This window comes from Cucurbita pepo, chromosome LG07 (genome assembly GCF_002806865.2).
Source record: "Cucurbita pepo subsp. pepo cultivar mu-cu-16 chromosome LG07, ASM280686v2, whole genome shotgun sequence".
Taxonomy (NCBI): Eukaryota; Viridiplantae; Streptophyta; class Magnoliopsida; order Cucurbitales; family Cucurbitaceae; genus Cucurbita; species Cucurbita pepo.
Window position 1 is genome coordinate 2,859,623 of NC_036644.1, and position 23,886 is coordinate 2,883,508.

Genomic DNA, 23,886 nt, shown 5'->3' on the forward strand with positions numbered 1-23,886 from the left:
TTGGGCTTCACTGCTGGCATATATTGTCTTCTTCGAGCTCCTGCTAGTAGAAATTGTCTTCTTTGGGCTTCATTGACAGTAAATATTGTCTTATTTGGGCTTTATTTCTGACCTTATCCTCAATATCCAAACACGTCTATGGAAAAAGTTTCCACACCCTTATAAGAAATGTTTTTTTTTTTTCTCCAATCGATGTGGGATTTCACAATACCCAAATCCTTAATATCCAGACACGTCTACGGGAAAGGTTTCCACACCCTTATAAGAAATATTTTTTTTCCCCTCTCCAACCGACGATGGATTTCACAATACCCAAAGAAAACAATATTTGCTAGTAGTGGGCTTGAGTCATTACAAACAGTATCAAAGCCAGACATCGAGTCGTTGGGCTCTCAAGGGGGATGGATTTTGAGATCTCACACCGTTTGGAGAGGGGAACGAAACATTCCTTATAAAGGTGTGAAAATCTCTCTCTAGTAAACACGTTTTAAAACCTTGAGGAGAAGCTCAAAAAAGACAATATCGACGAACAGTGGACTTGAGTCATTGCATAATATATTTTAAATGAACGAAAAAATAAAATAAGAGTCGAACTTAACAAGAACGTATAAATCCATCCATTAGCTTCTAAACAAAAAAAGACAAATTTAAAAAATGTTTAAAAAATTAATTTAATTAATGCTTCCAAATCCCTTAAATACCTTAGTTTAAGCACAAATCAAGAACAAGTTCATCCTTAATCCAAATAACTACCAACCAACTATGACTCTAATCTTCTCCACCTTCTTTCTTCTTCTTTCTTCACTCATCACTGCTCAGCAGAATTACTCGCCTCCCAGCTGCGGCGGCGATACCGAGCCGTTCGGGCTGTACTCCTGCAACGGCCGAGCAAGCTCCTGTCGAGCTTTCCTCATCTTCAAATCCAAACCGCCCTACAATTCCGTTCCTTCCATTTCCAATCTCACATCCTCAAACCCAGATGAAATTGCCATAGCTAACAACGTCACTGTCTTCTCGCTTCTAAAGCCAGACACGGCAGTCGTCGTTCCGCTTCACTGTTCTTGCATCGACCAATTCTATCAAGCCAATGCCTCGTTTGTCCTAGCGTATTCTCAAACTTATTACTTTGTTGCCACTGAGATTTATCAGGGATCTACTACTTGCCAGGCTCTTAAGTTTGGTAATAAGTTTCATGAATTGGATCTTCGGGCTGGTTTGAAACTCCTCGTGCCGCTTAGATGCGCCTGTCCGACGACGAACCAGGCTCGGAAGGGGGTCGAGTATTTGGTTACTTATTTGGTTGGCGAAGACGACACGGTTTTGGAAATTGGGGAGAGGTTCAATGTGAGCAAGAAGAGTGTTCTTGAAGCAAATGGGTTTCAAGAGGAAGATGATCCAAATCTATTTCCATTTTCAACGATTCTAATTCCATTGTCAATTGAACTAACAAGCTCACAGATTCAATTACCATCCCCATCTACCGCTGATCGACCGGAGAAAGCGTCATCGAGACAACATATTCTCGTCGATATCGCAAAAGGCGCTGGTTTCTTGACGGTAGTCATTGCGGTTGTCGTTTTTGCAGTTTTTTTCATTCGTAAAACCAGAGCAAAAGGGATGACTTCTAATAACGACAAGAACATGATAAGAAAATGGACACCACCAGCTGATATTCGGGTCGAAATCGCAGGCATGGAGAGAGCTGTGGAAGTGTTCAAGTTCGAAGAGATAACGAAAGCCACAAGAAGATTCAGCCAAAAGAACAGAGTAAATGGATCTGTGTTTCGAGGAACGTTCGAAAACAAGACGAAACTAGTTGCGAAAAGAACCACAATGGACACGATTACAGAAGTTAACATGCTAAAGAAAATCCACCATTTCAATCTAGTAAAGCTCGAGGGTGTTTGCGAAAACGATGGCGATTTTTACCTTCTTTTCGAGTTCATGGAAAACGGGTCACTAAGAGAATGGCTCGATAAAGGCAGCAGAAAAGAGAGACGGAGCTGGAGGACGAGGATACAGATTGCTCTCGACATCGCTAACGGGCTTCACTATCTTCACAGCTTTACACGACCTGCCTATGTTCACAACAACATCAACAGCAGCAATATCCTACTCAACAGCAATTTACGAGCTAAACTTTCGAACTTCAGTCTAGCAAGAGTAACAGAGAGAGCCATAGCAGCCTCTGTTTCGACCACAAATCTCGTAGGGGCAAAGGGCTACATGGCTCGGGAGGCGGGGCTCGTAACTCCAAAGACTGATGTCTTTGCTTTCGGAGTGGTGGTTTTGGAGCTTGTTAGTCGAAAAGAGGCGGTTTTTCGGGAAGGAGGACGAGAGGTTCTACTTTCTACAACAATGATTCCCACCATTGGAAACAATGTCGAATCTCGGCTAACTCGGTTTCTAGATTCGAAACTTAAAGAACCTGGGAAGATGGAGTTTGGTTTACAGATGGTTAAACTAAGTGCAGCCTGCTTGAACCGAGAACCAGAACAGCGGCCGAGCATGGGAGAGGTAGTATCGACTCTACTAAAGATTCAGGATTGTTTACAGAAGCTAAAACCGTCGCCATTGTCGTATGGCGACCGAGATGAACTCGAAGGAAGAACAGAGGCAGAGATAAATGTGGAACCATAAGCATTCAAATAAATGAATCTGCACAAAGTGGATTCCTTCAAAGAATTTGGCCTTAGCTGTAAATATGGAAGGCCAAGAACAGAAACGAAGAAGAAATTTAAAGAATCGATATCGATTACGGGTACGTACACGTCTCCAGTTTCAATAAGGAAAGGTACCGGTCATTTGAATATGATCGAGCGTACTCCGAAGACCGTATTTATGAACGGCCATCTGCCCAGCTCTAAATCCGTCTCCATAAACTGGGGACATGTCGGACTCTATTTGGTGTTTAAAGAACTCTCCAAGTTTTCTCTCGAATTTAGACATTGTTTTTCTTCTTGACGACGTCGTGGGAGCAGCGGAGTACGAGGTCGAGGCAACATCGTTATAGTCTTGGCAAGACATGAGCTCGGTATTCAACCACATATGTGCTAGAACTTGACAGATACCTTCTTCGACGTCTTGACTTAGAGTTCGAAAACCTTTAAAAATCATGGCACGAGTGTCGGAATATCAAACAACAGAACAGGGGAGCACGTGTATTAATGTCATTGCCAAAGAAAATTTTCGTGAAACATACCTTTAAGACGTAGCCATGCGTGCATCATCTCATGAGCTAAAATCGACCCCGTAAGCAACCTGTGCACGATACACAAGAATCAATATCGCCATTATGTCGAGTATTTTGGATCTTGTTCTAAACTTCCATTGATAATACATACCTAGGAAGACCAAACAGGATGAGAATTGCCGTGACCTCACAATGACGTGTTAGTTTATAGGGCTCCGACATCATGTTCGTTACTCGGTTCCCCCTTTCGTATCTAGGTCGCCTTAAAACCTGTAAGATTTTTAGCCTTTGATCAATGAACAACTTGATTCATAACCAAAAAAGGAGCCGAAATTCTTACCGTGCTAATGGTTTGTTCCTCCGACAGACAAAGTCCTCGTGTCTCGGGAATATGGTAATGACCCTAACAACGACGAGAAAAATCGACACAGATTCACAGAACAAAACATGTTTCAGAGTTAAAAGTGGGGAAAGAACAGACAACATTAAACATTACAGCTGAGAAAGAGTTGTTTGGTTACATGTTTTTCTCCTTCTCTTGCTTCATTTAGTGCTTGTCTTTCAACCAAAAGCAATGGAACTTCCTGTTCTACTTTCATATTCAAACCATCATAAAATTCTTGTATCTCAAAGTAAAGAGGTTGGCATTCTTTCGTGTCCATGATCGTAGAGTCGAGACACTCGAGGCAAAGCTTTCGACCATCGTGAAGTGGAATATACTTAACCTCTTGTGGCTGGTAAACATAAAACGTCCACCACTTCGTCAAAAAATCATGGAAACCGAGATTTTATTGAAGAACTTAGAGAACGATGTCACTAACCTCCATTCGTTCGCAGCTGCAACATCGTGGAGTGGCATCATATTCATGAGACGGACAATATTTCTGGATCCAAAAAGGGTGTGCCCTGTATTCAATAAGACCAGCAGGATTCGTCGGAATCTGTCCGTGGGACACGTATCCCAAATCCCGACGCCAATTGGTTATAAGTAGACGTTCGAAGGAAAAACTAAACAGCTCGAGTAAAAGTACTTACGAAGTGCTTGCAAACATCACATTTTGGATGATAGTTCTCCTTGTAGCAAGATTTATGGTAGGGAAAATTCCCAGAAGTCGAAAACTATAAGAAGAAAGGGTCGTGTGAGCTCGAGCCAAGAAAAATAGCCCTCGAACGATTTAGAAAATAGTTTTCACCTCATAATCTGAAATAGGAAGGTTGCAAGCACGGCACCGGAAACATTCCGGATGCCAAAATGCGTTGAGACAGTTCAAGTAACGTCCATAGCCAATCTCATTGTAGCAGCCCGCACATATCCTAACAAGAATCGGGACTCGTTAAAATACATGTCATCTCGAACAAAGAAAAGAAGAAAGTTCAAAAACGAGCAAATGTAAGTGAAGATGGAGATAAATATTGTACGTAGAGGTTTCGGCATGTAATGTTATGTGGTTCGTTAAGTGAGTATTAGTACCTCGAACCAAATTGATATTGCGGTATATACGGTTGATACATATGTCCATTTGTATATTGTGGAGGAGGGTCGAGATTGAGGCTTTCTTGTACTGCTTTGGCAAGAAGTTCGTCGTCATCCGATTGATAATCATGATCTATCAAATGTTTCAAGAACTTATTATAAGTTCGTACTTAAAACAAATAAGTCGGGAATACAAACAAAATATATACATTTAAACGTTTGAATACTTCAGATCTTGATGTCCTTGGACAGCAATTGTAACAGCCCAAGCCCACCGCTAGCAGATATTATCCTCTTTAGGCTTTCCCTTTCGGACTTCCCCTCAATGTTTTTAAAACGTGTATGCTAGGAAGAAGTTTTCACACCCTTATAAGGAATGTTTCGTTCCCCTCTCCAACCGATGTGGGATCTCACAATCCACCCCCCTTGGGGACCCAGCGTCCTCGCTGACACACTGCTCGGTGTCTGACTCTGATACCATTGGCAACAGCTCAAACACACCGCTGACAGATATTGTCCTCTTTAGGCTTTTTCTTTCGAGCTTCTCCTTAAAACCCATCTTCTAGGTAGAGGTTTCCACACCCTTATAAGAAATGCTTTGTTCCCCTCTCCAACCGATGTGGGATCTCACAATCCACCCCCCTTGGGGGCCCAGCGTCCTCGCTGGCACAGTGCCCAGTGTCTAGCTTTGATACCATTTGTAACAGTTGAAGCCCATCGTTAGTAGATATTGTTCTCTTTAGGCTTTCCCTTTCGGGCTTCTCCTCAAGGTTTTTAAAACGTGTCTGCTAGGGAGAGGTTTCCACACCCTTGGAATGCTTCGTTTCCCCCTACAAATGTGGGATCTCACAATCCACCCCCCTTGGAAGTCCAGTATCCTCGCTGGCACACTGCCTGGTGTCTGACTCTATACCATTTGTAGTAGCCCAAACCCACCACTAGCAGATATTGTCCTCTTTAGGTTTTTCCTTTCGAGCTTCACCTCAAGGGTTTTAAAACGTGTCTGCTAGGGAGAGATTTCCACACCCTTATAAGGAATGTTTCGTTCCCTCTCCAACCGATGTGGGATCTCACAATCCACCTCCTTGGGGGCTAGCGTTCTCGCTGGCACACTACAAGGTGTCTAACTCTAATATCATTTATAACCGCCCAAGCCCACTGCTATCAGATATTGTCCTCTTTAAGCTTTCCCTAGCACGTGTACCACTTCAGGTGAATTTCAGAAATAGTTTACATTTATCACAAACACCATGTACCACGTCCTAAATTCTCCGATCCATTAGGCGTATCAAAAAACGAACTTCACACAAGTAAATTTCAGAAATAGTTTACATTCATCTCAACGAAACAGATTTAACCGTGTCGTCTCCACTGGAACACACGGGAAAGCTCAAAAACAAAAGATTTGGGATGAATATCTTTTAAAAGCATATGATGAGCCACTACACTCACCAATCACATTATTTGCCTTCGGACTATCTTCCACAAGAGAAATCGCTATTGCACGATCGATGTCGTCATTCTCGTTCTCCGACCATAAACCCTGTTTTCGAGTTCCCATCATAGACGTGAAATGGTGAAAGTATAAGCTAAAAAAACGATAAGGTTTTACATATAACTGGTTAAATAATCACGAAACTAAAAAAGGTGATGATGGTAAGCGTGTTCGTTCACCTCCGAAGTCGAGGGCAGATGAGAATTCTGATCCTCCTCATAGTTCGATTCGTAACTCGTTTCAGCTATTTTATGGCCAGATCCAACTTTTAAAATCTTGCTTAGCCAACCCATGGTTCTAGTCTTATCTGCCCATGATCAATGAAAAAATTTACCTGGGAAACCAATAAAATGATGAAAGGGAAGAACATAAATACACTCATAGTTCACAAGTTCTTTCTAAAGCTTAAACAACATAACGAAAGATTAGCGCACAAACAAACAAACAAACAAACAGTATGTAACAGCCCACGCCCACCGCTAGCAGATATTGTCCTCTTTGAGCTTTCCCTTTCGGGCTTCCCCTCAAGGTTTTTAAAACGCGTCTACAAGGGAGAGATTTCCACGCCTTTATAAGGAATGTTTTGTTCTCCTCTCCAACCGATGTGAGATCTTACAATCCACCCCCTTGGCTCCCAGTGTCCTTGTTGGCACATTGCCCGGTGTTTGGCTCTAATACCATTTGTAACAGCCTAAGCCCACCGCTAGCAGATATTGTCCTTTTTAGGCTTTCCCTCAAAGTTTTTAAAACGTGTTTGCTAGGGAGAGGTTTTCACACCCTTATAAGGAATGCTTCGTTCCCCTCTCCAACTGATGTGGGATCTCACAGTCCACCCCCTTGGGGTCAGCGTCCTCGCTGGCACATTGCCCTGTGTCTGTCTCTAATACCATTTTCAACCGCTCAAACCCACCACTAGCAGATATTGTCCTCTTTGAGTTTTCCCTCAAGGTTTTTAAAACATGTCTACTAGAGGGAGGTTTCCACACCCTTATAAAGAATGCTTCGTTCTCCTCTCCAACCGTCATGGGATCTCACATAGTATCTAACAATTACAACCATTTAAGCCAATACCAAAGTCAAACAAGATCAAGATAAAGCCATTAATTCTTTTCCCCCAACATATTTCTCCAGACAAGAAAAGTTAAAGACAATACAACATCCTTAAAAAAACATCTACAGATAGAGAGAGACAGAGATTCATCCAGCTCAAATATGTCTCAAATTCAAGTTTCCAACCAACAGTTTCAGATGAACACAATAGAAAGAGAACAAACTAGTGGGTTCAGCAACACTCATAGTTCACTTAATGCATCCAATCCAACAAAATACACAAAGANGTTCGATTCGTAACTCGTTTCAGCTATTTTATGGCCAGATCCAACTTTTAAAATCTTGCTTAGCCAACCCATGGTTCTAGTCTTATCTGCCCATGATCAATGAAAAAATTTACCTGGGAAACCAATAAAATGATGAAAGGGAAGAACATAAATACACTCATAGTTCACAAGTTCTTTCTAAAGCTTAAACAACATAACGAAAGATTAGCGCACAAACAAACAAACAAACAAACAGNAGCCATTAATTCCTTTTCCCCCAACATAATTCTATACAATACAACATCCTTAAAAAAAAAACATCTGCAGATAGAGAGAGAGAGACAGAGATTCATCCAGCTCAAATATGTCTCAAATTCAAGTTCCCAACCAAAAGTTTCAGATGAACACAATAGGAAGAGAACAAACTAGTGGGTTCAGCAACTCACCTCCAGAAATCAAACAAGAACCTGCAGAAATGGTGGAATCAGCAGAGACCCAGATAAGAAAAAGCTCCCAATTCGCTAGAACAAACCCAGAATTCCGCCGTAATCAAAGAACCCAATGTTTCATTTGTTCTCACCCCTCTCTCTCTCTCTCTCCTCTGTTCTTGCAAGCGAATAATCTATTCAGGAATTAGACCAAAAGGGGCGGAAAAGAGGGCAATATAATTGTTTAACTCCAAAAATAAAGCAGCCAAGAGCATAAAAATAATAGGGAATAGCTATAAAGCAAAGTTGAAGATTATTCTCACATTCATCCATCATCCAAACATTTGAATCGGCGAGGCAGACCCACAAAGATCGATTCAATCCAAACCCAGAAGGGAATGACGAAGAATCATCAAACCCAGTTGGGTAAACAACTGGGCGCCGCTAAATCTCTACGCGACGACAATAAACCCTGAAAGGGTTCTAAGAGAAGAAAGCGTAAAGGGAGAAAAAGGCATCAAAAAATTGAAAGAAAGAGAGAAAATATTGGGGGAAATTGCAAATGTATGATGATTACTTGAAGAAAAAGGGGCGAAATAGAGAGGAAATGGAAGAAGATGTAAAGGGAAAGTGAGAAAGTTCGCTGATGAACTGAAAAGATGGATTGATTTGGATTTCTTCGATGAATCAATGGAATGAAAAGGGGAAATGGAAGGAGGGAGGGAGGGAGGGAGGGAAGTGTAAAAGGTTGAAAGATTCTTAAGAAAATGGTGTGGTTGATAAAAGATTCCATGAACACTGCCTTACAACTCAGGGGTATTATTAATTAATCATTTAGAGCGTAAAACTAAATTATTTACCCAGAAAATGGTTTAAATTTGTAATGAAAAATCATGGATTTGGATGGTTATTGTCGAGTTCTTTGACTTTTGTTCTTGAGCTTGGTAGACAGGTGTTGTGTTGGACTGTTTCAAGCTCTCCCATCCTATTTCTAAATGGAAAAACCTCAATTTAAAACAACAATTCAACGGTCAATTTTAATAATTTTTCTGTATTTTTTTATTTTTATTTTTTTTAGAAAGGGTGGGTTGTGTTGCCGTCACAATCGTTAGGTTTGGCGTGGTGTCACAATCGCACTTTTCTTAGTAGAGAGGTAAAGGTTCTTCACCACAATCGCACTTTTCTTAGCAAACAGGTAAGGCATATAAGTAAAGGTTGCACTTTTTTCTAAGACCGGTAAGGGTTTTGACATACTTGGCATGCAACGAGCAGCATACAGGTAAAGGTTACACTTTTCTCAGATAGGTAAGGGTTTTGGCATGCAACGGCTATGCAACCATAACAATTTTCGGAGCATATAGCCATAAGACCTTAGACAAGTAAGGGTTTTGACAAACTGGTAAAGGTTTTGGCATGCAACGAACAGCATACAAGTAAAGGTTGCACTTTTCTCAAATAGGTAAGGGTTTTGGCATGCAACGGCCATGCAGCCATAACCGTCACACAGCCCTAACAATTTTCTTTGCAAATAGATAAGGGTTTTGGCATGCAACAGAAGCATATAGCCGACATTTCACTGTTCAATGTCAATAGTGACCACTTGGAAGTAAAAACTACTTAAAATGTCGACTTATTGCCTTTACGGGACTCGTTTTCAAACATAAACCGAAAATTTGTCCTCTTTTGTTAATTTCCTTTTAATTAGAGCTACTAAATTGATATTTTTCATTGAGTTATTCAAATGCTGTACAGATATGTAGAAGAAAGAGTACACCAGAAAATCCCAAATTCGAAATGCTTCATAAATATAAGCCTTCATATTATCTTTGAGACATGAACACAAGGCATATTACCTTCAACAACTAACATTCTATGTATCAACTACGAAAAAATGGTTTTTAGATTGAACTTATTTGTCCAGAATTCAGATAAGCAGCATCAGCAGATCGATCATTCACACCGTGTTTCCTATTTTTCCATCGTAGTCAAACCGGGAGCTTCAAGGCACGAAAGGGAACGGATGCCGAGCTTCATGGACGAGAAAATGATCGGAGTTCAGCTTGAAAAACTGCTGACATCAAAGCAAACCATCTACATTGTCGTTCCGGCGCCATCGGAGAGGAGAGATGCTGCAGCGGCCGCAGCTGTAGGAACAACACCTGTGGATATTCCAGGTTTTGACAAATGCAGCAGCCTGTAAAAGTAAAGATGAAAGCTTGATTTTATCACAGTCAAGAAAGTACATCCAATAGCTTATAAGCGACACATAAACTTGGGATTTAATCTTTACTTTGAGCAAACAGAAATATTGTGCATTATGATTTTTCTAACCCCAAACCTATAGTTATAAGTTTCTTTGGAGGAGAAACAAGTGAATGAACATGATCAAGCATCCAGTAAAAAAGGGCCCTTGTCAATGCAAAACAATTCAACCAACAGGTAGATTACGATCGATAATTGTGAAATTCTTTCGTGTTTTTGTGGCAGGGATTCGAATTTGGTAAGGTATCGAGCCCATATCAGCAATTCAAGCATCAGTGTGAGATAGGCTATTGAATATGCATAAACCGAACAGTTCATTTACACGACAACTTCAATCCTAAAAGTACTAGAAGTACTTACGGTGCAAGATATTCACAGAACGTTGACACTGCACCGGCTACTTCGGAGTAGTTTTCAGAAGTTGCTGGGGCTGTCACTTCAACTAGCTGTATACCAGGTGTTACAGGTACAGCCTCATCGGTCGAATGAAGCTTCAACATCTTATTAACTGAAGAAACCGTCACTGTTATATGAGTGCCCCGGTGGAATCGGAAAGAAAACCCAACTCTCAGCAGCTCATGGTCTAACTTATAGCCAAGCGCATAGAATAAACGAAGCACGTTCTTGCTAACTTTGCTTTCTACCATTGTCCTAACCAGAACAGAGAGTTGTTCAGCACCTGAACCTCTCATTGCCCCTCCAATATGTTTAACAGTCCTAATTTATCATGGACAAAGTTGCCATTCATTCAGTTAGCTCCAAAGTAAACAACACCGTATTAAAGCAAGATATCGAATTATACCACGACGGTTCCGTCTGCTCGAGGTCACACATGATTCGAACCTCCGAAGCCACAGCACCTAACATTATGCCAAAAGATTATGAAATTAGACAGTGATATAAAAGGGAAGCACAATCTCCAATCTCCAATTTACTTGGAGAAATGCCACTCGTATCAATCACTGTTTTGAAATCAGAAGAACTATCAAAATACCATCACATGCTGAGAAGTCAAATATGTAATAATAGGCTGAAGAAATACACATGGATACCTAAGTTAGGTCCACTTTTTAGGCATATTTCATGGAGCCTTAATCGTTCTCTGGGAACGCCGCAAATTCCTTGAAGAAGAATCTCAAGCGCCTCAACGTGCTGCAGAATCAAAATGTCAGGAGAAGTCCAAAGCACAAAAACTTGTCGCTACTATCAAGAAAGGAATAACCTAGAGAAAAAGTAAGCTCAATTGAAAATGGTGGAAAACAACAGATTATAGTAATCGAAGAAACAGCCGCACGCCAGGAAAGCTTTAAATCATAATTCAGAGAATAACACCAGCGATGATCATAACCTCAGTCATAATCGATATTCAAAAGCTTATGGATACGACGAAAAAAAGGATCGAATACATTTCTAGAGTGGATAAACAGACATGAAAATGAAGAACTATAAGAGAATTAATTAGAAACGCAAAACGGAATTAGATCGTGAAGGAAGTGAAGAACGATTCGAGACCAAAAGGAAGGAAAACTTGCCTGCGTCTCAATTATGCCCTGAACCACACACTCCATCGCAGTCTATGCAGCTGCTTCAAATGTTCGGTATCTCAATTCGTCTTCAACCAAACCTTCAAATTCAAATCTGCAGACTAAACCAGAAATTTCAACCCCAGAATTATGGAGGGTTTCATCAAATCTCTCGGGTTTCGATCTCGAAGTCGGAGCAATTTCACGCCTTGTTCGTTAAGAGCTCGGCCCATGATGAAGGGCCCAAAAGTTGGTCTTGGGCTTTGGTCCAATCCATTGCTCGGCCCAAAAGTAGATCATGGGCTTTGGTCCAATCCATTGCTCGGCCCAATTTCTAAATAATATATTTTTTTTAAACCCAATCCATTTAGAAATTCATGATAAATACCTAATGAATTATTATGTAATTATATGTCTAATTACGATTATATACACATAATAAAAATTATTTTTAATATTACTTTTATCGCGTCGATAATTATCATTATTAATATCATAAATTATTTTCATAACTATATACTTATTTTAATTTAATGACACAAAATATTAATATTGTGTTTTTTTTTTTAAAGAGTAATGTAAGAAAAATAAATATATAAAATTTAATTAGTAATAATAAAAGAATTGGTAATCTTTGTCTTCACAAAAATTATACATATAATGTGGAAGCAAGCGAACCAAGAACGAAGCGCCGCCACTGGTGGCCGTTTACTTGTAACCGCCGCGGCGGCCGCCACCTATGTTGAGTCTGGAGAGGAAGAAGATAGAGGCAGAGGAAATCAGAATGGCGCCCGCGAAACAGGCGAGATCGGCGGCGGAGCTCAAAGGTATGCTCTTGAACTTCTCCAACACACCCACTTGCAGTATCATCATCACCGCGTGTCCGATCTTCGACTTCGCCTCCGACACCGATTCCATTTCCACCCATGTCGGAATGTTCTGAAGAAAAAAAACACAATCATAAACAAAGCTTCAATTCATATCAAATCGGTCGGTCTATATTTCTTTTTTTGTCTCTGTTTGATGATAAAAGTTCCACGTCGCTAATTTAGGGAATGATCTTTGATTTATAATGAAAGAATATTCTCTCCATTGATTTGAGCCTTTTTGGGAAGCCCAAATCAAAGTCTCGTAGAGCTTATGGTCAAACTAGACAATATCATACCATTGTGGAGAGTCGTGTTCATCTAACATGGTATCAGAGCCATGCCCGAAACTTAGTCGTGCCAATAGATTGGTAAATCTTCAAATATCGAACAAAGGACTCCAAAAGAAAAGAAGTCAACCCTCCTCGAAGGCATAGTAAAAAATGACAAGACTCCAAAGGAGTCGAGACTCGATTAAGGGGAGGCGTACTTTGTTCGAGGGAAGGTGTTGAATGATGAAAGTCTCATATCGACTAATTCAGGGAATGAGAGCTTATGCTCAACGTAGACAATATCATATAATTACGGAGAATCGTGTTCATCTAACCATATTTGTTTTTGTACCTTCATGTAGAACAAACCAAACAAGTTCGACCCAGAGACCCACCGCTGGTTCTTTTCCGTCATCTTCTCCGATCCAACGAACATCGCAAACAATCCGACACCAAAAACAACCAGAGCAGTTCCGACCAAGAACATGTCTGTCGCACAGTTATGTAAACAAATAAATTCAAAGAAAGTAAATATCGTTTGAAATTCTGAACAAAACTCACCTAATGATTCAATTAGAAGCTCCACCGCATGACTCTCGTCGGACCTCCGTGAAACGCCATTAAAGTACTGCAGATACGACTCTGCAACAATAAAGCTCCCCTGAAAATTTAAAAACAGAGCATTGAAACAAGATCCAAGTTTGAATGAGAAAATTAAATGAAAACTAGAAGAATTCAGCGGAATTCACCTCAAGGAAACATAGAATCGAACCCAGTAAAGATCCGGCGACGGCGAATAATGTAAAGAATCGGCAGTCGATTATGATCTAACAAAACCACAAATTCCGGTCAGAAAATCGTAATTTCCGGGAAGGCATTTAATTGGAATTTGATTAATCTAAACCTTTTCAATGAATTTCTGAATCTGTCGCCTCCGAATCTTTGTCTTCACCACCGTGTTCTTCAATTGAACGAGTAGATTCGCCAGCAAAGAACCCAAATCGAGTTCTCTGGTTTTCGTCTCCACAGTCTCTGGAGCCGCCGCCGCCGCCGCCGCCGCCTTAAGGTTGACTTTCGGTTTTCTCTCACCGTCGCCGGAGGTTATTAACCGTTCGCCATTTTTTGAATTTAGCCCTGTTTTACCCAAGCACCTCACAGTCGCCGCCGTGGATGGCGATGATGAAGAAGAAGAAGACACCACGGTGGCAGAAGGCCGAACCGACCGGAACAATCGAGTAGCTGCCATTGTTCTTGAATTCTAATTTACGGCCAAAATTTGATGTGTTCTTTTATAGAATCTAAAGGAGAAGGAAGATTCGCAGCATATTTTGGCCGGAATTTGTCCGGACGTGAAGATTCACAGTACGATTTCCCTTTTTCTTGGAGAGGTGGGCCACGTTGGATGACGTGGCGTATTTGAAAATTCAACTTTTGTGGGACCGCTTTTGTTTACAGCCGCACACGTGGTAGTCAGAATCTCTTTCGACGACCACCGCGAAATTTCGGAGTTCTTATTCGCCGGAACTTAAGAATATTTGTCGGCGCCGGAATAACGAATATGCACGTGCCATGAAGGATTCTTCCACGTGCCTGAATGTATGTTATGAAATTCAGAAAAAGGGGCCCATTCAATGAAAGGTTGGCCCATGTACATAGCCCAAAAAGTTGCCTTCATAACGGCCCATTTAACTTATTTGTAAATATATATATTTTTTTGTAATGTTTTTTATTATCGAATGTCTGTACCATTTGGATTGAATTATAAACTTATTTAAATTGAATTTGGTCCATCTAAATAATGCCGTTATTAATAGAATTTCTTGTCATCTCTACTTATAAATATTATAATTGGACTGGATTAGGTAATTATTTAATAAGAATTATATCGGTAAATAAAATTTTAATTTCAACGATTATTAATTAACAATTGATACAATTATCTATTGATTACACATGCATTTTTTACTACATTAATAATAAAATAAATACTTTCTGTTATGCATTTTTACTTTTGACTATACTGTTTGAATANTTTTGGGTAATCAAATGATTAAGATTCTCTTTTTAATCAATTTTATAGGCTAAATTAATAAAAAATTGACCCATGAACTCTTAAAAAAAGTTTCAAAACTACTTTTATTTTATTATTATTATTATTATTATTTTGTATTTTAACTTTAATTTAGAATTTTGAAAATTGTGAATGGATGACAGATGTACGGAACACCCGTTATTTTCCATTTTCCAATGCTGTTTTTAATTGGTGTTGATATTTGTGCTCTTACAACAATTTTCCTTATAAAGTGACATAAAAAATTTATTAAAAATCCTGTATTTTTAAAATGACTAAATAAATAAAAAATACAAAAAAGAATTAATTATTTAAAATTGAAATTTCGTAAATAAATTTAAAGTTGGAAAGTTAATTATTTGACCTAGTAGGTTTATTATTCCATTTAAATTTAATTTTTCTCCACCGACTTTTATAATTTAATTCAAAATAATTTTAGACTTTATAAAAGGTTTCATACCAATTTAGAGAGTATTATTTATTTATAAACAATTATATTTACATATAAATAAAACCCATCGTCGTACTTCATCTCTCACAAAATCCCACTGTCCAATTTCCCCATTTCTCGATCAAATTAATGTTTCAGAGAATTTGAGCAAGAATGTCGGTATCCTCCATAACAATCCCTTGTCTTCAGCTTCCACGGCGGTTCCCGTCGCAGAAACCGCCGGCGAGACGTCGTTCAAAGGTGGGCTCTGTTTCTCTACCCAAAATCTATGCCGTGGATCAGTCGTCGTCGCCGTCCGTTCAAACGCCGCAGCGGACGACGAAGCTTCCGTTGAGGAAGATTCCCGGCGACTATGGTCCGCCGGTGCTCGGAGCGTTGAAGGACCGGCAAGACTATTTTTACAATCAGGGGAGAGAAGAGTATTTGAAATCTCGAATGCAACGGTATGAATCCACTGTTTACAGAACCAATATGCCGCCGGGTCCGTTCATCAGTCCCGATCCACGAGTTGTCGTTTTGCTCGACGGCAAAAGTTTCCCTGTTTTGTTCGACAATTCTAAGGTTGAGAAGAAGGATCTCTTCACCGGAACTTACATGCCTTCAACGGAACTCACCGGCGGCTACCGGGTTCTGTCTTATATTGATCCATCGGAGCCGAGTCACCAGAAGCTTAAGCAACTGTTGTTCTTTCTCCTCAAGTACCGCCGGGATAAAATCCTGCCGGAATTTCACTCTGTTTTTTCAGAGCTTTTCGATACTCTGGAGAAGGATTTGGCCGCCACCGGTAGAGCAAAGTACAATGATCCCGGTGAACAGGCGGCGTTTAATTTCTTGACTCGATCTCTCTACGGTGTTAATCCGGCGAATACCAAATTGGGCCAAGACGCTCCGAAATTGATTGGGAAATGGGTTCTGTTCCAGCTTGGCCCTGTTCTAAATCTCGGCCTCCCCAAGTGCGCCGAGGAGCTCCTCCTCCGCACAATCCGGCTACCACCGGCGCTGGTTAAAGCCGATTACCAGCGGCTTTACGACTTCTTTTACCAGTCGTCGGCGGCGGTGTTTGAAGAAGCCGAGAAATTGGGGATTTCGAAGGAAGAAGCTTGCCATAACTTGCTCTTCGCGACATGTTTCAATTCATTCGGAGGAATGAAGATTTTCTTCCCCAATATGCTCAAATGGCTTGGCCGCGCCGGAGCAACTCTACACGGCCGACTCGCGGAGGAGATTCGCACCGCCGTTAAATCCCACGGCGGGGAAATCACAATGGCGGCTATGGAACAGATGCCGTTGATGAAATCAGTGGTGTACGAATCGTTCAGAATCGAGCCGCCGGTGCCAGTTCAGTACGGTCGGGCGAAGCACGATCTTGTGATAGAAAGCCACGACGCGGCGTTCGAGATCAAAGAAGGGGAAATGATTTGTGGGTATCAGCCATTTGCGACCAGAGACCCGAAAATCTTCGACAGAGCCGACGAATTCGTGCCGGATCGGTTCATCGGCGACGGCGAAAAGTTACTGCAGCACGTGCTCTGGTCAAACGGTCCGGAGACTCAATCGCCGTCGCTTAAGGACAAACAGTGCGTCGGAAAGGACTTTATCGTTTTTATCTCTCGCCTTCTCGTCGTCGAACTCTTCCTCCGATATGATACTTTCGACGTTGAAGCTGCCGTCTCGTCGTTGGGCGCCGCCGTCACGGTAACTTCCCTGAAGAAAGCAAGCTTTTGAAGGGTAAATGAAAATAACCGTCGGGTAAGTTCGGGATTCTTCTTGTGGGGTAAAAAATGTGTATAACAGCTAAAGTAATGGGCTTAGAAACAAAAATAGTTGTGGTCCCCACCAGATCTCAATGTTTTACCATGAAATTTAATCTTTATTTTTATTTGCTAATTAAATATTAAAATGTGTCATTTAATTTTAATTTTTAATTTTTAATTTTTAAAAAAGAATATCACATATTTAAATAATTTAAATTAATTTTCTTACCATTTATATTTATATTTAATCCATGCATGAATATATGGAATGTTGTTACTTTAATATTTATAAATAAAAAAAAAATAATTACCATATAATTAAATTAATGTATGAAATATATTAATTTAGTCATTTAAAAATACGTGTGTAAATATAATGAATTTAAGGAATAATAAATTTGAAAATTAATGTATTTTATTATGAACCGAACATGTGTTTGTGTTTGAGACAATTATTTTCTCGTGAATTAAATGCTCTTTTTATCTATTAATTATTTTCTCAAAAACTGGAATTTATTTATGTTTGACCATTGATTAATGACGTCATAGGTACGTAAATACCTAACAACTATTATAAAAATTCATAAATATATTTTTAAAAAATTATTGAATAGTAATAATATTAATATTAAATAATTTGTTGATCAATTTTTTTAAAAAAATTAATGTAAACTTTAATTATTTTATTTATAGTTGAATATTATTTATTATATGAAAATTTTAAGATTATTAGTGTAAACTTAAACCGTATAGAATAAGGTTTTTAAGTAATTATTTAGTGGAAAGGGAAGTGATCGAGCGATGAGAACTAGGAGGTGAGCTTGGAAGTAGCCATCTTTTGAAGAAAGCGTAATAGCTCACTGGTCTAGCTCCATGAGACCGGAAATGTATCAGGGTTCAAGTGATTCACCGAAGTTACGAGACCTTGAAATCAGACATCCTTTGAAGAAAGCGTAATAGCTCACTGGTCTAGCTCAATGGCACCGAAAATGTATCGGGGCTCAAGTGATTCACCGAAGTGACGAGACCTTGAAAGCAACCATCCTTTGAATGAAACGTAATAGCTCACTAGTCTAGCTCTATGGCACCAAAAATATATCGGGGCTCAAGTGATTCACTGAAGCGACGAGACCTTAAAAGCAGACATCCTTTGAAGAAAGCGTAATAGCTCATTGGTCTAGCTCCATGGCACTGAAAATGTATAGGGGCTCAAGTGATTCACTGAAGCGACGAGCGTTGAAAGCAACTTTTTCAAGTGTCAATAGCACGATGTTCTGTCAATCGGGGAATGTTTTTGGTGACAACGGCAGGAGATATTAGAAGTGAGGATGCTTATATGAATAACGAGAAATCCTATAAAAAAAACACAATCCCCGAACCAAATTAAATTAGTTGAATCAATAAACTGTTTTTTTTTTTTTTTCTTATTATAAAATGACATGATTTAACAAACTACTCGACGACGGGGAGCTCTGTTCACTCCGCCATGAATCTTCAACAGAGGCTCGAGAAAAGTAATCTCCGCCTCCATGGCTCGATTTCGAGCTCTCACTTTCAACTACTAACCCCAATTCCTTACATTTCAAACCCCCTTCTTCCCACCGGCTCCGCCGTATCTCATCCAGCTCCGCCGCCACCTCCACCATCGACGGCCTCATATCCCTATGAAACGCCAAGCATCTAAACGCCACCTCCCCCACTTTCTCCACCGAAGAAATCCTCCATTCATCTTTATCAATCTCAATCAACGGATCCACGATCTCCCTCAGCCGCCCACTCCCAATTCTATCGGCGGCCAGAGCTGCCAAATTGACCTCGTTCTTCGGGCGGCAGAAATCCACCACTTTCATGGCGGCGATCAATTCTACCAGAACGACGCCGAAGCTGTACACGTCGCTCTTGTCGGAGAGATGAAAATCCTGATGGTACTGCGGATCGAGATACCCCGGCGTCCCCTGTGGCGCCGTCGAGATGTGGGAAATTTCCGCCATCCCCAATCTCGAAAGCCCAAAATCCGCCACTTTTGATTTGAGATTATGATCGAGTAGAATATTGCTGGATTTGATGTCTCGGTGGAAGATCGGTGGGTTAATTGCAGAGTGGAGATGGGCAATTGCGTCGGCGGTTTCGACGGCGATGTCTAAACGGACAGGCCAGGGGAGACCGGCGCCTCTCTGTTTTTGTAAATGTTGTGACAGAGTGCCGTTGGGCATGAATTCATAGACGAGGATTTGGTCGCCGGATTCCATGGAGCAGCCGAGGAGGCGGACGAGGTTCGGGTGGCTGACGGAGGAGATGAGACTGATTTCGTTAAGGACTTGTTGGATGGTATCAGGGTCTTGATTTTTGAGGCGTTTGATAGCTACCCATTTATCGTTGTGTAATTTTCCGGCGTAGACAGTGGCGTAGGCGCCGGTTCCGAGGCGGTGGTCGTCGGAGAAGTTTTGGGTGGCTTTTTGAATCTCTTTGTAGGTGTAGATATGGATGGGGGATTTTCCGGCGGTGGCTTCTGAGAGGCGACGTTTGGTGATTTTGTGGATGTGTGTGGATTTGAGATTGGAACAACGGCGGATGAAGTAGCAGAGTGAAATAACAGTAACCAGTACGGTGGCTCCGCCGATGAGGGTTCCGATAAGGATGGCGGTTCTTGTGGCGGATGTTGAGGTTCTGCATTCGCCGATGATGTAGTTGGTGGTGTAGCAATTGGAAGCTGTTTGGGGAGAGATTAATAGGATTGTAAGAACAAAAAANAAAAAAAAAAAAAAAAAAAAATGATAGCATATGGTTAACAACGTGATGTACTAGAAGTGAAAGTCTATTCAGAAACAATATGTGTTAGAGGTGGACTTAGGCTGTTACAAATGGTATCAGAGCCAGAGATCGAGAAGTGTGTCAACGAGGACGTTGGACATCAAAGGGAGGTAGATTGTAAGATCCCACATTAGTTGCCGATGAGAATGTGGAAACCACATTGGTTGTAAGATCCCACATTAATGGGAGTGAGTCCCACCTTGGCTAATTTAGGGAACGATCATGGGTTTATAAGTGATGAATACTATCTCAATTCGTAATGAAGCGTTCTGGGGAAGCCCAAAGCAAAGCCATGAGAGCTTATGCTCACAATATCATACCATTGTGTGGAGAGTCGTGATTTCTAACACTCTCTAGTAGACGTGTTTTAAAACCTTGGGGGAAGCCTACAAGGGAAAGCCCAAAGTCCAAAGAGGACAATATTTGCTAGCGGTGGGCTTGGATTCTTATAAAGAATGAAGCTCGTGTGGGAGAAGATTGAGTTTGTCAAAGATTTTGAACCGTACCCACAGTCGTGGAGGTAGAAGGGAAAGTCCAAAAAAGACAATATCTACCGGCAATCGGCTTGGACTCTNAAAAAAAAAAAAAAAAAAAAAAAAAAAAAAAAAAAAAAAAAAAAAATCTTATATTTATGGAAATTATTATTTTATTATTATAACAATAATTTAATGATTCATTTGGTTATCTTTTGTTAATTTTTTTTTTTCAAAATATTAATTTTCTTAATGACAAATTCTTCATAATATAAAATTATTAAAAATAAAATCGGTGGATTAATTATTAAAAAAACTCCACCAATTCTCCGGCAACTAAATAATTATAATTAATTATAATTAAGAATATAAACATGGATTAGTTAATATTAATAAAGTCAACCAAATTAACCCCAAATTTCATCATGATGCCACCCAACCTTTTTGACTTCAAAATCATCACGCGCAATCAAACAAAATTTAAATTAAAAAATGACAATTACTTTAATAATTTCACACCAAAAAAAAAAAAAAGAAAAGAAAAAAAAAACTAACCTTTCCGGCAGCCGGTGCCGGCCAAATATCCGTCGCCGACAAGCTCATCCCGGCATCGGCACCGATGAGACAGCTCCGCATTACTCGGGGACCGAAGCTCCGTGCAGTTAGCATCTACATGACAAGAACCACGGCAGCTCCCCGGAAGCCACCAGCCGAGCTCCAACGTTTGAATTTCCAGAGAGATTCCAGCGGAGGCGTTGCTGTTGAGCGCCTCCGCTGAAATCGAGGAGAGAAGGTAATCGCAGTTGGTGGCGGTGAGGTTTTTGAAATCCAAGAAACCGGCGGCGGCGGTGGCGGTGGCGTTCTGGGTGTAGCAGCTAATACTTGTGCGATTAACAGAGCAATTGGGAGGGGATTCGAATTTGGTCTGAACCATCGTCGTCGGTAAGAAACAAGTGGCAATCGGAGAAGAACAGTTTTGTAAAAGAATGGCGTTGTTTACTGTCGGCGCGTAGTGATGGCTAAAGAATTGGCGGATTGTGTGGAGGCGGCGGTTGCATTTGGCTTTGGTAACGAGTTTGATATGATCGGAGTTAATGGATTCAACTGGGAATTCTCCGATCATGGCAGCGCCGTCGTGGGTGCAGTTCAGCCGGATTAAGCAGTCGGCGGAGAAGCCAAATGGGTAAGGGAAATCGTGGGGGAGGTGGCCGGAAGTGCAGGATTTTGAACATTTTGCCTCTGTTTTGGCCGTCAAAATCAGAATCAAAAGGAAAATTGGGAAATTCAAGAACTGGGTTTTGGAGATCATAGATGGAAGAGTTGAAAAGGGCGAGAAAATTTTGGTGTTTGGCTGAGATTTTCCGAGAAAGTGATGAATTTTCTCGGCATCTGAGAAAGTGTGGAGCTGAAGCAAGTGGAACGGAAAACAGGGAATGATTCTTAACATTTGTCTGGCTTATCCTAATTGTGTGTTTTTTTTAAATTAATTTAATGGGAGGTTTGACAATTACGCTTTCAAAGTCAACAACTAAGCCATTCACCTACTAAAGATCTTCGAGTGTTGAGTTCAGATACGTTTCATACAACCGAGCTCAACAAGAACATTCGTTAAATAATAAGAATGTCTCAAACATTTTATATAGTAAAAATGATTCGTTTTGTTTACCATCTTTCAGTGGAACAGTGAAAAATTAGCGTTTTGTATAAGTGTAAAAGACACTTAAAGAGAGGCGAAGCAGCGAGACGGGATAGGGCTTTATGACATCGGCCTGTAAATGGGCTTTATGAGAATATCCGTTTTTTGCCACTTTGGGTTTTTTTCCAACTTCTCCCTACCAATAGTTATATACTGTGAGCAGTTGTTGTTGGTTGTTACTCTCTTGCTTGCATATATAACTTATCTTTCAAAATCTCTCTTTCGAAAATTTCTCTCTGCTCTCGTTTTCTAAAACTTTCTTCTTAAACCGAGGCTAGAGGCTCGAGCATACGTTGCTTGACCGTAGGCGACGTAAGAACAAATTGACTTAGCTCACTTGTCATTGAAAAATGAGTGTCGCACAATCGCAAGTCCACTGCCATAAAAAATGTGATGGTGACAAGTGGTATAGTAAAAGTAGATGTAAAACCTTTTTATCTTCCTGTCTTTTTCACCTTACCAATAATTTTCCGCAAATTCAGGTGGAGCCATGGGTAGTTATGTAATTAACCAGTTTTGCTTTGAATTGGGCTTGGCCCATTTAGACTCTATTTTGGACCATTGGTCCAACATGGGCCCAAAGCTTTTATTATTTATTTTAATTAATTTCGTTAAATTACTATTTTAATTAATTTGTTTGANAAAAAAAAAAAAAAAAAAAAAAAAAAAAGGTCTAGAGTGAAGTGAAGGGTTCATCCACCCATTTTCTCTGACGAGCCTCGCCGGTTTTGTCGCCGAAAGGCGAACTGAACAGAGCTCCGACCACTGCCCGGAACTTGTTAACACGCTTCCGCTGTCGGATCCGCCGCAGCACCACCGCCTTCTCCAGTACTTGGGTGGAATGGGAAGACTTCAACCGAATATGCCTCGTCACATCTGGGCCTGCCGCCGCGTCTGCCACCGTCTTCTCCTTCTCTTGATCTCCGACAGGATAAGACTGAGGTGATATAGCCGCCATTGTTTTTGGGAGCAGAAAAAATCAGAATGGAAGTGAGAAAGAGGCGGTTTGGGACAACCGGAGAAGTGGGTTATTTAAAGAGGGCGGTGGCATTGGGAAGCGCGCGGTGGAATGCGACGGCGGTGCAGAACCAGGAGGGGTCCAGGGTTTTGTGGCCGGCCGGTGATCAGAGATTATATTGTAAATTACATGGAATTATGAGATGATTGCCGTCCAAGTTGAATATTTGTCAGTGTTGTGTGGGAATTTGGCGCCTTTTGATTTTTTATATTAATAGCACGTGACCGCCTCAAGTAGAAGTTGTACCTTGTTGATATATGTAGTAACTTTTGTCTATGATTAGGGGCGTACATGGTCCAGGTTGGAGAAGGTTAGAGGTATACATGGGCTGGGTTGGATCGGGTTCTGTACTGGTTAGGGGTGTACATGATCCGGGTTGGTCGGGTTGGATAGGAATGTACATGGTCCGGGTTGGGTCCATGGTTCGGGTTGGGTTGGGTTCTGTACTGGTTAGGGGTGTGCATGGTTCAGGTTGGGTCGGGTTGGAGAAGGTTAGAGGTGTACATGGTCCGGGTTGGGTCCATGGTCCAAGTTGAGTCGGGTTCTGTACTGGTTAGGGGTGTACATGGTCCGGGTTGGGTCCATGGTCTAGGTTGGGTCGGGTTCTGTACTGGTTAGGGGTGTACATGGTTCAGGTTGAGTCGGGTTGGAGAAGGTTAGGGGTGTATATGGTCCGGGTTGGAGAATTTTTTTGACCCAACCCAATTTCTAATTATTCGGATTCAATTTTAGATAAAATATATTAAAAGTTCACAAACAAACACAACTCAGACATTGAGTGTC

The 23,886-nt window shown here is 40.8% G+C and overlaps 6 protein-coding genes and 1 long non-coding RNA gene across 8 annotated transcripts; 2 read left to right on the top strand and 5 right to left on the bottom strand.

Moving 5' to 3' along the window:
• Positions 1 to 736: 736 nt before the first annotated feature.
• LOC111799153 (protein LYK5-like) lies at positions 737 to 2,654 on the top strand. The gene has a single exon (XM_023682572.1). The coding sequence runs from the start codon at positions 763 to 765 to the stop codon at positions 2,638 to 2,640; it is 1,878 nt and encodes a 625-aa protein (XP_023538340.1). The 5' UTR covers positions 737 to 762; the 3' UTR covers positions 2,641 to 2,654.
• On the bottom strand, positions 2,650 to 6,631 carry LOC111799154 (protein DA1-like). Its single transcript, XM_023682573.1, has 11 exons — positions 6,342 to 6,631; positions 6,120 to 6,210; positions 4,665 to 4,800; positions 4,387 to 4,507; positions 4,229 to 4,312; positions 4,015 to 4,134; positions 3,715 to 3,927; positions 3,534 to 3,596; positions 3,345 to 3,463; positions 3,203 to 3,261; positions 2,650 to 3,104 (listed from the first exon to the last, which is right to left on the bottom strand). Exons 1-11 carry the CDS (start codon positions 6,453 to 6,455, stop codon positions 2,782 to 2,784), a joined length of 1,443 nt encoding a protein of 480 aa, XP_023538341.1. The 5' UTR covers positions 6,456 to 6,631; the 3' UTR covers positions 2,650 to 2,781.
• An 868-nt stretch (positions 6,632 to 7,499) lies between these two features.
• LOC111799155 lies at positions 7,500 to 8,681 on the bottom strand. Of its 2 annotated transcripts, none has more exons than XR_002815779.1 (3): positions 8,230 to 8,681; positions 7,925 to 8,079; positions 7,500 to 7,612 (listed from the first exon to the last, which is right to left on the bottom strand). It is a non-coding gene; the product is annotated as an uncharacterized LOC111799155 (long non-coding RNA). The 2 variants fall into 2 exon arrangements; XR_002815778.1 differs by having other exon boundaries at positions 7,925 to 8,100.
• Positions 8,682 to 9,677: 996 nt separating this feature from the next.
• Positions 9,678 to 11,872, bottom strand: LOC111798100 (mediator of RNA polymerase II transcription subunit 18). The gene is made up of 5 exons (XM_023681067.1): positions 11,701 to 11,872; positions 11,221 to 11,320; positions 10,971 to 11,028; positions 10,529 to 10,885; positions 9,678 to 10,100 (listed from the first exon to the last, which is right to left on the bottom strand). The coding sequence occupies exons 1-5, from the start codon at positions 11,734 to 11,736 to the stop codon at positions 9,998 to 10,000; spliced, it is 654 nt and encodes a 217-aa protein (XP_023536835.1). The 5' UTR covers positions 11,737 to 11,872; the 3' UTR covers positions 9,678 to 9,997.
• A 517-nt stretch (positions 11,873 to 12,389) lies between these two features.
• LOC111799204 lies at positions 12,390 to 14,075 on the bottom strand. The gene is made up of 5 exons (XM_023682650.1): positions 13,734 to 14,075; positions 13,579 to 13,656; positions 13,391 to 13,490; positions 13,182 to 13,318; positions 12,390 to 12,630 (listed from the first exon to the last, which is right to left on the bottom strand). The coding sequence occupies exons 1-5, from the start codon at positions 14,073 to 14,075 to the stop codon at positions 12,400 to 12,402; spliced, it is 888 nt and encodes a 295-aa protein (XP_023538418.1). The 3' UTR covers positions 12,390 to 12,399.
• Positions 14,076 to 15,418: 1,343 nt separating this feature from the next.
• LOC111798703 (allene oxide synthase 1, chloroplastic-like) lies at positions 15,419 to 17,239 on the top strand. The gene has a single exon (XM_023682008.1). It carries the CDS (start codon positions 15,505 to 15,507, stop codon positions 17,074 to 17,076), a length of 1,572 nt encoding a protein of 523 aa, XP_023537776.1. The 5' UTR covers positions 15,419 to 15,504; the 3' UTR covers positions 17,077 to 17,239.
• Positions 17,240 to 18,527: 1,288 nt separating this feature from the next.
• LOC111799022 (wall-associated receptor kinase-like 14) lies at positions 18,528 to 21,826 on the bottom strand. The gene is made up of 2 exons (XM_023682403.1): positions 20,945 to 21,826; positions 18,528 to 19,815 (listed from the first exon to the last, which is right to left on the bottom strand). The coding sequence occupies exons 1-2, from the start codon at positions 21,696 to 21,698 to the stop codon at positions 18,533 to 18,535; spliced, it is 2,037 nt and encodes a 678-aa protein (XP_023538171.1). The 5' UTR covers positions 21,699 to 21,826; the 3' UTR covers positions 18,528 to 18,532.
• Between the last annotated feature and the right edge of the window lie 2,060 nt (positions 21,827 to 23,886).

Coding starts and splice junctions, on each gene's coding strand:
- LOC111799153 (XM_023682572.1), top strand. CDS start 763: ATGACTCTAATCTTCTCCACCTTCTTTCTTCTTCTTTCTTCACTCATC.
- LOC111799154 (XM_023682573.1), bottom strand. CDS start 6,455: ATGGGTTGGCTAAGCAAGATTTTAAAAGTTGGATCTGGCCATAAAATA. Junction 3,464..3,533: donor AGGAACAAACCATTAGCACG/GTAAGAATTTCG, acceptor AAAATCTTACAG/GTTTTAAGGCGACCTAGATA. Junction 3,262..3,344: donor ATCCTGTTTGGTCTTCCTAG/GTATGTATTATC, acceptor TATCGTGCACAG/GTTGCTTACGGGGTCGATTT.
- LOC111798100 (XM_023681067.1), bottom strand. CDS start 11,736: ATGGAGTGTGTGGTTCAGGGCATAATTGAGACGCAG. Junction 11,321..11,700: donor AGGGCATAATTGAGACGCAG/GCAAGTTTTCCT, acceptor TTGATTCTGCAG/CACGTTGAGGCGCTTGAGAT. Junction 10,101..10,528: donor TTCTGTGAATATCTTGCACC/GTAAGTACTTCT, acceptor TTACTTTTACAG/GCTGCTGCATTTGTCAAAAC.
- LOC111799204 (XM_023682650.1), bottom strand. CDS start 14,075: ATGGCAGCTACTCGATTGTTCCGGTCGGTTCGGCCTTCTGCCACCGTG. Junction 13,657..13,733: donor TTCAGAAATTCATTGAAAAG/GTTTAGATTAAT, acceptor TGGTTTTGTTAG/ATCATAATCGACTGCCGATT. Junction 12,631..13,181: donor TTGGTTTGTTCTACATGAAG/GTACAAAAACAA, acceptor TTTTTTCTTCAG/AACATTCCGACATGGGTGGA.
- LOC111798703 (XM_023682008.1), top strand. CDS start 15,505: ATGTCGGTATCCTCCATAACAATCCCTTGTCTTCAGCTTCCACGGCGG.
- LOC111799022 (XM_023682403.1), bottom strand. CDS start 21,698: ATGATCTCCAAAACCCAGTTCTTGAATTTCCCAATTTTCCTTTTGATT. Junction 19,816..20,944: donor CGGCACCGGCTGCCGGAAAG/GTTAGTTTTTTT, acceptor CTCCCCAAACAG/CTTCCAATTGCTACACCACC.